General features: G+C 40.3%; 1 protein-coding gene across 1 annotated transcript in view; it reads left to right on the top strand.

Annotated features, from left to right (window-relative positions):
- Positions 1–208: 208 nt before the first annotated feature.
- Positions 209–12251, top strand: part of UNC13C (unc-13 homolog C) — a gene marked incomplete at both ends in the record, with an annotated part of 518328 nt that continues 506285 nt past the window's right edge. The window contains one exon of the mRNA XM_079768690.1: positions 209–3185. Coding sequence (XP_079624816.1) covers positions 209–3185 — 2977 coding nt within the window. The remainder of the gene's footprint in view (positions 3186–12251) is intronic.

Consider the following 12251-nt stretch of genomic DNA (forward strand, 5'->3'; position numbering starts at 1 on the left):
TCTCCAAGAGAGAATGTCTTCCATAAATGGAACTTGGCTTCGGTTTTCACAGGACATTGACCTTGTGGCAGAGCCACGCTGCCCTTCCTGCTATTTTCAATGATTCAGAGAACATCTGAACAGTGATGCTTGCCTTGGGTTTACAGTTTTTCATCCTGACACCTTGTTTATGTTTTTGGAGTAGAGAAGCTTGCGCTAATTGCTCTCCATGGTGGCTAATCTTTTCAAGAGCCTGATTTTACCTTACATACATAAGCTTTGCAAAGGAATGTTTACAAAGAAAGTGGGAAATACAAACAAAAAAAAAGAAAATCGTGAGCAGAAAAGGGATCAAGACTTTCCTACTGCTGGCCACACCAAACCCCCCAAACTTTCTAATACCTTGAAAAGTACCGTAAAGAAGATTGCCAAGTGTTCATCCACTCGCAACTTATCCACTGAAGAAGACGAAGCTAACAGAGAATTTTCTCTCTCACCAACATTCAGTTACCGAGTAGCTATTGCCAATGGCCTACAAAAAAATATTAATGTAACCAACAGTGATAATGAAGATCTGCTTCAAGAGTTATCTTCCATTGAGAGTTCCTACTCAGAATCACTCAATGAACTAAGGAGTAGTGCAGAAAACCAGCCACAGTCAACACTCATGATGCCAGTTAAACGCAATAGAAAGAGTTCAAGCAGCCTGGCTCCTTCGGAGGGCAGCTCTGATGGGGAACGCACTCTGCATAGCTTAAAACTAGGAGCTTTACGTAAACTGAGGAAATGGAAAAAGAGTCAAGACTGTGTCTCCTCAGACTCAGAGTTGAGCACAATGAAGAAAACCTGGGGAATAAGAAGCAAATCTTTGGACAGAACTGCCCGAAACCCAAAGACAAATGCCCTGGAGCCAGGATTCAGTTCCTCTGGATGTATTAGTCAAACACATGAGGTCATGGAAATGATCTTTAAGGAACTTCAGGGAATAAGTCAGATTGAGACAGAACTTTCTGAGCTACGAGGGCATGTCAATGCTCTCAAGCATTCCATCGATGAGATCTCCAGCAGTGTGGAGGTTGTACAAAGTGAAATTGAACAGCTACGTACAGGGTTCGTCCAGTCTCGGAGGGAAACCAGAGACATCCATGATTACATTAAGCACTTAGGTCATATGGGTGGCAAGGCAAGCCTGAGATTTTTAAATGTGCCTGAAGAAAGATTTGAATACGTTGAAGTTGTGGTGTACCAAATTCTAATAGATAAAATGGGTTTTTCAGATGCACCAAATGCTATTAAAATTGAATTTGCTCAGAGAATAGGACACCAAAGGGACTGCCCAAATGCAAAGCCTCGGCCCATACTGGTGTACTTTGAAACCCCTAAGCAAAGGGATTCCGTCTTAAAAAAATCCTATAAACTCAAAGGAACAGGTATTGGAATCTCAACAGATATTCTTACTCATGACATCAGAGAAAGAAAAGAGAAAGGGATACCATCTTCCCAGACCTATGAGAGCATGGATATAAAGTTGTCTACTCCAGAGCCCCAAGTCAAGAAGAATAATTGGCAGCTACCAGATGACAGTGATGGAGAGCTGGAATCTGACCTCAATCGAAACAGTTATGCTGTGCTTTCCAAGTCAGAGTTTCCAACAAAGGGAAGTATTTCCAAGTCAAGTTCAAAATCACACAATGCTAGAGCCAAAAATAAAACTGCTAGTAGCAGCAAAATTTCAAATAAATCAGATTACGATAAAGTTTCCTCACAATTGCCAGAATCAGGTACCTTGGAAAAACAAACTACAACCCATTATGGAGATGCAACACCCCTCTGGCATTCACAGAGTGATTTTTTTACTGCAAAGCTTAGTCGTTCTGAGTCAGACTTTTCCAAACTGTGTCAATCTTACTCTGAGGATTTTTCAGACAATCAGTTTTTCACTAGAACGAATGGAAGCTCCCTCTTGTCATCTTCAGACCGGGAACTTTGGCAAAGGAAACAGGAGGGCACGCCTACCTTGTATGACAGTCCTCAGGACTTACTTTCGGATGGGACTGTTCAGGGTGTCCAAGGGAACACAGAAACTGTGGATAGCGGAATGAGTAATGGCATGGTATGTGCATCTGGAGACCGAAGTCATTACAGTGATTCTCAGCTTTCTTTACATGAGGATCTTTCTCCATGGAAGGAATGGAATCAAGTGGAACAAGGAGCTGATTTAGGTTTGGATTCATCCACTCAGGAAGCTTTTGACTATGACACAAACAGTCTATCTGATCAACAACTAGATGTTTACAATAAAGACCAAGAAGACTCGGGGAAGTGCCATAGTGACCTCCAGGATGACTCTGAGAGCTATGATTTAACCCAAGATGACAACTCATCTCCATGCCCTGGACTGGATAATGAACCACAAGGCCAATGGGTTGGCCAATATGATTCTTATCAGGAAGCCAATTCTAATGATTTGTACCAAAATCAAAGCCAGTTGTCCATAATGTATCGAAGTCAAAGTGAATTGCAAAGTGATGATTCAGAGGATGCCCCACCCAAATCTTGGCATAGTCGATTAAGCATTGACCTTTCTGATAAGGCTTTCAGCTTCCCAAAATTTGGATCTACACTGCAGCGGGCTAAATCAGCCTTGGAGGTGGTATGGAACAAAAGCACACAGAGTCTCAGTGGGTATGAGGACAGTGGCTCTTCCTTAATGGGGAGATTTCGGACATTATCACAATCAACTGCAAATGAATCAAGTACCACCCTGGACTCTGATGTTTACACAGAACCTTATTACTACAAAGCGGAAGATGAGGAGGACTATAGTGAATCAGTGGCAGATAATGAAACGGATTATGTTGAGGTGATAGAACAAGTTCTTGCTAAGCTAGAAAACAGGACTAGTATTACTGAAACAGATGAGCCAATGCAGGAATATGATCACTCTTCTTATGAAACACCTTATGAAACCCCACAAGATGAGGGATATGATGGGCAGGCAGATGATGTGGTTAGTGAAGGAGGGTTGGAACCCTTAAATGAAACATTACCTGAAATGGAAATAAAAGAAGATGAAAACCAAAACATTCCTGAACAGCCTGTGGAAATCACAAAGCCAAAGAGAATCCGTCCCTCTTTCAAAGAAGCAGCTTTAAAAGCCTATAAGAAGCAAATGGCAGAATTGGAAGAGAAGATCCTGGCTGGAGGTACTCATGTTTAAATGATACATTATGAGCTAATTGTGTTTTAACATTGGGTGGTGCATTTTTAGAGCATGTTTATTTGTGGGAGAAAAATTTATTGCAAGGAACATGCATGTTTATTCTGGCAAGAATTTTATTTTACTCAGACAGCTCTCCCAACAGGTTGGGATTAATGATTTAAAATAAAAATGTTTCAAAACAGGTCATACTGAAATGAACCCTGCACTCTGCAGATCAATATTTCTCTTCCAGGATTATATATAAACCCCATGTCATATTAAACAGCTGTGTGGCATCAGTTATCAAGAAAAGGATGATTTAAATAAAAGAGCAGCCTGGGGTCTGTTCCTTGGTGCTATTAGGTTTACAGTGTTGGGGAGAAAGGTATAGGTAATCCTAAATAATTAGGAAAGAGGGACTACCTTATCTACCATTCCTTGTCCCATCCACTCTACACTGTGGGGGCTGCCAGTAGGAAGAGCTGGGTCTGCACAGCCAACCTTACCCAGTCCCATGGAAGACCACAGCCTCCCTTACTATGCACGGATGCAGCTGAGGGAGTGCAATTGGGCCAAAACCCTAGGCCATGCCTGAGTACTCACAGTTCATTCCACTACTCAGTAAGGTGGCAGTCAAGAGGTTTTCTCCTAAAGAGCAGAGCAAAAGTCTCTTGCCCATTATGGAAATGAAAGGAGTTCCTTACCTAAAATTTTACTTGATTTTTTGGGGGGAACAATTTCAGATCATACTCTTTGGAAAAGTAGCTGCATATAAATAAATAATACGTTGACTTTTAATTTCTCAACCAAAATTCATCTTCACTTACCTTAATCTCTTACCATTTATTTTATTTGCATGCTTATCATTTTATATATTCGGGGTAGTTTTATACAGTCTATCTCAATTTTAATGAATTATATATTGTTAATATTTTCCTTGATCATAGCATTATCTTTAATTAAAATAGTTACTCAGCATAATATTTCATAAAGGCATATATTTATGTAATATTTATATTTATGTTACTTGCTATTATGAAATAATAATTTCTGCAGCCAGTAACTGATTATGGTTTCTTTGTCTTGACCAAAGTTGGGATCCGAAACTATTCAAAATTAGCCATTTTCTGTTTGATATGGGTGGGTTGTTGAATAATCAGATACCTTTATGGTTAAACTGTCGTAGGTGCTAAGACAATTGAAATAACGACTTGAGTTTTCCTTTCTAAAATCTGTCTATATAAAACTGCACATTCCATGTAATTTATTTAAAGAACACCATAATTCAAGGGGATCTTGAGTGCATTGACGGGGTTTTTTGTGTTTTTTTTTTTTGAGGGTAAAGTTCTATATTAAAAACTGATTTGAAAATTCAAAGTAGTCAATTTTTTTTGTAAATAAAGTTCTTATTGGAATAATGTCTATTTTATTTCAGAGTGACTTAAAAAGTTAAGTATTCTTATTACTAAAACTTAGTTGACAGTTTCTTGGGAGATAGACCAGCAGTCTAACATTGTATTTTATCTTCAGTAGATTCAGAGAAGTCTAATCAAAGGCTTAAGACTAAGCAATGTTTGTGTGTGTGTGTGTGTGTCTATTGTGATGCAATCTATACATGTGTTAATACCAATTGGTTAAGGTATCTGAAATGTTAGGCAATAGTATAAACACAAGACTATGATTCAGAAAAAAATGGATCTTCAACAAATTAAAAAAAAATTTCAAATTATCAAACCTCTGCAAAGTAGAGTATTGCTGGTAATGACCCTTCTCATTCAACTAGCTAACAACCCTAGTCATCCACTGGCACTCATGCTTAGAAAACACAAATGCACTGGTTATCCACATACCAGCAGCTTAAGAATCCAAAAGTAGGTAAAAAATATTGTGCCATTTACTTGACATACTGGCCTGGCTACAGAAAATGCAGACCCCCTCCATCTCGGGGCTTCGTTTGTTATCCTGTGAGCCACCTTTGAATGGAATCTGTTGGATATCATCTATCCTAGAGGAAATCTGATACACATCTTTAAGTCACTCTCTGGATGCTTGAAAGGCACCAGATTGACTACCCAGGAGGCTGCCGTAGCCTAGATTTTAAAGGCCATCTCTTCTCCCCTTGACACCAGTCAGGCAGTCGTCCCCCTCCTGTGCCACCAATATGCCTCATGGAAGGGCAGCCAAAAAAGGGCATTTTTCAGTCCCCTTCCTTGCTCAGAGCACCCCAATGAGGTGCCAATTGTCATGATAGATTTTGTGCCCACTGCCATCTGCTTACTGGATTTTGGATCAATGTCAACGTATTTTTCTCTCCATGACCATCCAGCCACCATTTGGTAGCAGAGCTGCTTTTCTCCACTACTGACCTGGCGAGATGGACCATGGAGCTCTCACTGTAAACAGCATGGGATGCTGATAGCTTAAAGGGATTAAGCTCATAGATTTGAGTTATTTATTTCAACTTTTATCTGCAGGGTCCTGGTATAGAGGAATTTTAAAGACCTCCATGTTTATATACAGAGATATTTGGCACTGGTGTTTCTGAGGAACTTCACCCTGAACAGCATGCTGCTGTGGGGAAAGAGACTTAGAGTGTGTGTAGCCAGAGACTCTATGAGGTCATATTCTTCCCTTATGGCCAGACCCTGCTGAGTGGTACCTTTTGTGTAGCTGGCCTGCTCTCCATACCATGATGGTTACTATTTGATTCCCACCTCCAGCCCTGCACCACTTATCAACTGGAATGAACTCTTGTGCTCACTGAATTCCCATATACCTGCCCCTGATGGCATGGCTTTCTACCTGTGCAATGATAATTTATGCACATTTCTTGTTTTTTTACTTGACTCTAATCAAGAGGAAAGAGTCTTATCTTCTTCATCCTTTCATATGCCCTGTGCCTAGACCAATGCTTTATCCCGAGATGGCACTGTGATAGTCAAGGGACGCAGGATACTAAGTAAAAGATACAAGCTTCGAAGTCAAAGGCAAATCCAAGCTGTGGCCTTAATTGTTAAGACTATGACTTTATGTCTTTTTGAGAGTTCAGAAGTATGATTAGAGAGAAAAGCTTATTACTGATTACTACTATAGACCAGGGGTTTTCCAAGCAGTTTATCTGTTTTATTATTTTACTTCTTACAACACCACTGTGAATTTGATCCCATTATTTTCATTTTGCACATGAGTAAGCTGAGATGCTACAAACTTATGTAACTTAATGTCATACAGCTAGTAATGGGTGGATCTAGAATTAAATGGATAATTTTTTTGGTTATTTCAAGCAGCCATATGCTTACTCACTTCAAATGCTGTTTTATTCACGTTCTAAGGTGGGGAAACATGATTAAAGATGGAGGGTACCATGAACCCTGAGGTTTATTTCAACTAAAGGATTTTCATGAGAAATTAGTAATACTAGTAATATGAAAAGCACTGAGGTTTTGATATGAAATAGTTCATTCTCAGTTTTTCTACTTCAAATCCTTGGTTCATCTTATAAATTAAGACTGGTAGAGTTGTACAGTTAGCTGCTTGAAGGATGATGTATTTGAAGTAAACGTTTCTAGCAGAAGAACAAAAACTTTGTTTTGTCTTAAATGTCACTTGGGGGCTTCTGTAGATTCTGAAAAGAACTATGACATCAGCAATTGGCATACTGTATTTTCCGGCGTATAAGACGATTGGGCGTATAAGATTTTCCTGGGTTAAAAAGTCATCTTATCCGCCAGAAAATACGGTACCTTTTCTGAAATAATCCCCACCCTCTGTTCCATCGTTCCTGTTACAATTACCGTATTTTCCGGCGTATAAGACAACTTTTTAACCCAGGAAAATCTTATACGCCCAGTTGTCTTATACGCCGGAAAATACGGTAACTACTAATATTTTTATCATGGTGTACATTTTGTTTTCTAAATAGTTATAAAACTTGTGGAACTATCTTGGTTCCTAATAAGGACATGAGTTTCAATGTAAACATTTTTCCTGAAGTTAATATTTAGACTAGTGGTTCTCAATCTGGTTGCTAGATTCATCTAAGGAGCTCTAGGTAGTACAGTAATTTTTGTCCCCATAGTGATGGTGTAAAATTACAAATGATTAGGGTTCTGTCACTGAACATTTTGATTCTGCAATGGTCATGCAATGGAGCCCATTAAATGACCATTATGTATCCAAACTTTTATATAATTAATAAATTGTAAATAAAATAGCCACCACCATCACATATATACAAATTTAAAAAAACATAATACAAAATGCTAAAAATTAAAAGTGAAAATAAAATAGCTCATCCCATTCTTCAGAGAAAGATAATTTGTTCCAGACTATATGTATAAATACGTATACACTCCTTTTAATATAAGTGGTATTAACCTGTCATGTATTCATGTTGTTTTGAAATGTTTCTCATGTAATATATATTTAAAAGGTCTCATTTTATTGCCCATTATATTTTTAATGACACATATTTCTACTATATAGTTATTGCATAATTTAATAGCATAGTCTCCTATCATTGAACAGTTAAATTTCTTACAAACTCATACACAATACAATCTTTAAGAAAATGAGATAGCATATATGTAAGATATATTCCTAGGTGTAGAATTACTTGGTCAATGGATTTAATCCAATTTAGGAGAGTTAGGAACTCATGAATTCTAGGTCAATTCCAAGTACTTTATATCATAGCACCTTTCATGAATGCAAATTTACATTTAGGTAAATGATCCTTTGATTATTGTAGATCTCTGCTACTATACTAGATTGCAAAGTCAATGAGTGAATTTTTCATTCTATTGCTATTATAATGCCAGAGCCTTCCCAGGTATCTGTTATAGAGTAAATATTTCTTAAAGTGTTGTTTTTTTTTTGTTTTTTTGTTTTTTGTTTTTTTTTAAAATATATTTTATTGATTTTTACAGGGAGGAAGGGAGAGGGATAGAGAGCCAGAAACGTCAATGAGAGAGAAACATCGACCAGCTGCCTCCCGCACACCCCCCACTGGGGATGTGCCCGCAACCAAGGCACATGCCCCTGACCGGAACCGAACCTGGGACCTTCCAGTCCGCAGGCCGACGCTCTATCCACTGAGCCAAACCGGTTTCGGCTAAAGTGTTGTTGAATAGATAAAAAATGCTAGCCTCCTCTCTACAGGACTATCTGGTTCCATATAAGGCAGAGAATGTTTAGAATCCAAATAACTTTAGTTTTATTTCTTTCAATTAAAAGAACATTTTTGATTATATATTGTAATACAGTACATAAGTACAACATAATTGAAAATGAAAACATGACACCCCCCCTTTGGCTCAGTTAATCACATCTATGAGAAGGCCAGCTATTCTTTCCATGATGGTATAACCTACATATCTCCAAAAACCTAGTCGAATTTATTAAGAAGAATACATATTTTAACTAAATGTTTAGGCCTTGGTGGCCCAAATCTATCAAACTCTAGAGTATATTTGGGTCTCACCTTCAGAGAGTTCAGTTCAGGAGTGATGGGGTTTGTACCATCTTTGAAAGATGTGTATAAATTGAAAATTTTAGAAATCACCTATTTTAGAAGTTCTCAGAGATTCTGCTGTAGGAACCACTGAATGCATTACTTTGCCTATAAATAAATCCTCATCATCCAACATATTCCAAATTTTATCTGTTTTTGCCAGTTTGAAGTTTGTATTATTATTATTATTATTATTATTATTATTGGAGGTCTGGTGCATGAAAATTCATGCACTGGAGGGGAGGTCCCTCAGCCCAGCCTGCCCCCTCTCACAGTCCGGGAGCCATCAGGGGCAGGAGGAGACCCTGCGATCAGGGGAAGGCAATGCCCCCATCACACCTCCACTACTGCCACTGCCGGCAGCACAAGCCTCGGCCGGCCCTGGTTACCTGAGCCTCGGGTGGCCCTGGGCAGCTTGGCAGCTGCCATCCAAGGCTTGCCTGCGCCTCGGGCGGCCCTGGAAGGCTGGGGGGCTGAGGGGACTGGGCGCTGCCATCTTTGAAGGCGGGGCAGTCAATTAGCATATTCCCTCCTTATTGGCTATGGGTGCTGCCATCTTTGCAATGGTGTGAGGGTCAATTAGCCTATTCTCTCTTTATTAGATAGGATTATTATTTATATCTTTTTTCAAAACAAACATAGCAGTACTAATAATGGTAGAAGGCAGCCCATTTGTAAAATTTTCCATGCAAATGAAGCATGTAGCCATAAACTTTTGGCTTAGTCTTGTTTGTTTCTATGTACTCTAGAATTGTCTACAATATGAAAGGACTGTCTTGGTTTTTGAAAAAATCTGTGACTAGAAAGGAGACCTGTGAGGGCTGAAGTAGCCGAGGGCCCCTTGAAGCAGCAGAAACAGCTGGTGTCTTACTTCTTGATAAGCATAAAGCCCAAATGGCCCAAGGGCATAATTCTTCTAGGGGATAGGGTTGAGATTCAAAGAACATGTGTGTCTATTAATCAATTGAGAGGGGAGATATAGATAATGGGGGTGTGTATACGAGGTTAGTTGCAAGTAGAGCCAAAGGTCTTAAAGTATACTCTGGTTTGAAATTCAACTAAGAGAAAGGATGAGAAATCAACATATTTAAGGATTTCCTATCAGATCCAGATCTAGAAAATTAAGTACATATTTAAGCCTCACTATCATCTTGGGAAGAAGGTAATATTAGCTCCACTTTACAAATGAGGCAGCTGAGTCCCAGAAGCCAAAGCAGATCTAAGTTCACGCAGCTAATAAGAGTACTGATGGACTCTGATATACATCTGACACAATCCAAAGTTTGCTGCTGTCTCCATGACATCAAGTCTTGTCATGAAAGGACATGGCTCATGCATTTAAGCATATGAGTAAGTTGTGCTTTCAAGGTCAGCCAGTTTTGTGTTAGCAGCTGTAGTAAGTATTAATCCTATCTAATAAAAGGGTAATATGCAAATTGACCATCACTCCAATACACAAGATGGCCTCCCCCATTTAGTCAAAGATGGCAGTCCCCAAGTGGACACAGATGGCTGCCACAAAATGGCCAGCAGGGGAGGGCAGTTGGGAGGGACAAGGCCTGCAGGGGAAGGCAATTGGGGGGGACCAGGTCTGTGGGGGAGGGCAGTTGGGGCAACCAGGCCAGCAGGGGAGGGCAGTGGGGGATGACCAGGCCAGCAGGGGAGGGCAGTTAGGGGCAATCGGGCCAGCAGGGGAGCAATTAGGCATTGATCAGGCTGGCAGGGGAGTGGTTAGGGGGTTATCAGGCTGGCAGGCAGAAGCAGTTAGGGGCAATCAGGCAGGCAGGCGAGCAGTTGTGACCCAGCAGTCTTGGATACTGAGAGGGATGCCCAACTGCCCATGTAGGTGGGATCGGGCCTAAACAGGCAGTTGGACATCCCTCGAGGGGTCCCAGATTGGAGACAGTGCTGGCTGGGCTGAGGGACACCCCCCACCCCCTGCACGAATTTTGTGTACCGAGCCCCTAGTCTCTTATAACACAAAGTGAGTAATCATAGTTTGGGCTATACTGAGAGTATACCTCAGACTACAGATGAGCAGTAAGTTGCTTCCAGGAAGGCCTTTTGCTGATAGGGGACTTGGTTACATGGCTAGGGACTAGGGAAGGCTCTAAACATCCCAGAATAAGAATTGTTAGGAGGAAAGAATTGTTAGGAGGAAAGCAAATCCCAGAGGGATTGAGGTACTGGACAGGTCATCAAGAGAGTGTCCTAGTTACCTGAACTGGGGTTCAAGGTAAGGAATGAATCTCTAGTTCAGGTAAAAAAGCCTGACTGGCCAAAACCGGTTTGGCTTAGTGGATAGAGCATCGGCCTGCGGACTTAAGGGTCCCAGGTTCGATTCCGGTCAAGGACATGTACATTGGTTGCAGGCACATCCCCGGTAGGTGGTGTGCAGGAGGCAGCTGGTCGATGTTTCTCTCTCATCGATGTTTCTAGCTCTCTATCCCTCTCCCTTCCTCTCTGTAAAAAATCAATAAGATATATTAAAAAAAAAAAAAGCCTGATTGTTCCACTGGCGTCCAAGGACTGAGCCCAATGTGCAGGCAGGATGACGTGATATTGAGTTCCAGTTCGCTGGGATTGCCTAACCATAAGTAGAACTATTCCCCATACTGTTATTAACCGAGGCCAGAGGTTTTTAACCTGTTTCATCTCGTGGTACATATAAACTATCACTAAAATTCTGCTGCACACCAAAAAATATATATATTTTACCAATTTGACAAAAAAAGGTATAATTTTGATTACTTCACAAAGGATGGCTATTGTTGTGTTGCCTGTTGTCTTTTTTTTTTTTTCATTTGATAATCTAAAGGAAAAGAGGTCAGTGCCCCTCACTAAATAGTTAGATATTTCATGTTTTAAAAATTCTTATGGCACACCAGTTGAAAATCACTGACTTAGGCTGTCTCTATAGATTATAAGACCAGAGAGAACTAAATGCCTGAATAGACTTCTTCCCCGTGGCTCCTTCCTTCCTTCCTTCCTTCCTTCCTTCCTTCCTTCCTTCCTTCCTTCCTTCCTTCCTTCCTTCCTTTCTTTCTTTCTTTCTTTCTTTCTTTCTTTCTTTCTTTCTCCTCACCTAAGGTTATGTTTTTATTGATTTTAGAGAGAGAGAAAGGGAGAGAAGAGAGAGAGAAACATTGATGTGAGAGAGAAATATGGATCGGCTACCTCCTGCACATGCCCCAACTGGGGACTGAACCCACAACCTAATCATGCGCCCTGACTGGGAATCAAATCTGAAACCCTCTGGTGCATGGGAGGATGCTCCAACCAACTGAGCTCCCCAACCAGGGCATCCTGTGGCTTATTTCAACCTATGGTACACTTTTTCTCCTCCTTCTCCTTTCATTTAGGGAAAGTGTGCTATGAAATTTTGTCAACTATCTCATTCATCAAACTTGGTTCATCCTGGCTCTTAGGTACTTTCTAAAATAAAAATAAAAAACCCTCAGAGAATAAAAATGGCTAACATTCGTCAGATTCAAACAACTGTGATGTGACTCTGTAGGCAATCCTAAAGGCTCCCAAAGATACTTTGCGCAATGTCAT

Source organism: Cnephaeus nilssonii, assembly GCF_951640355.1.
Source record: "Cnephaeus nilssonii genome assembly, chromosome: 4".
Lineage (NCBI taxonomy): Eukaryota > Metazoa > Chordata > Mammalia > Chiroptera > Vespertilionidae > Cnephaeus > Cnephaeus nilssonii.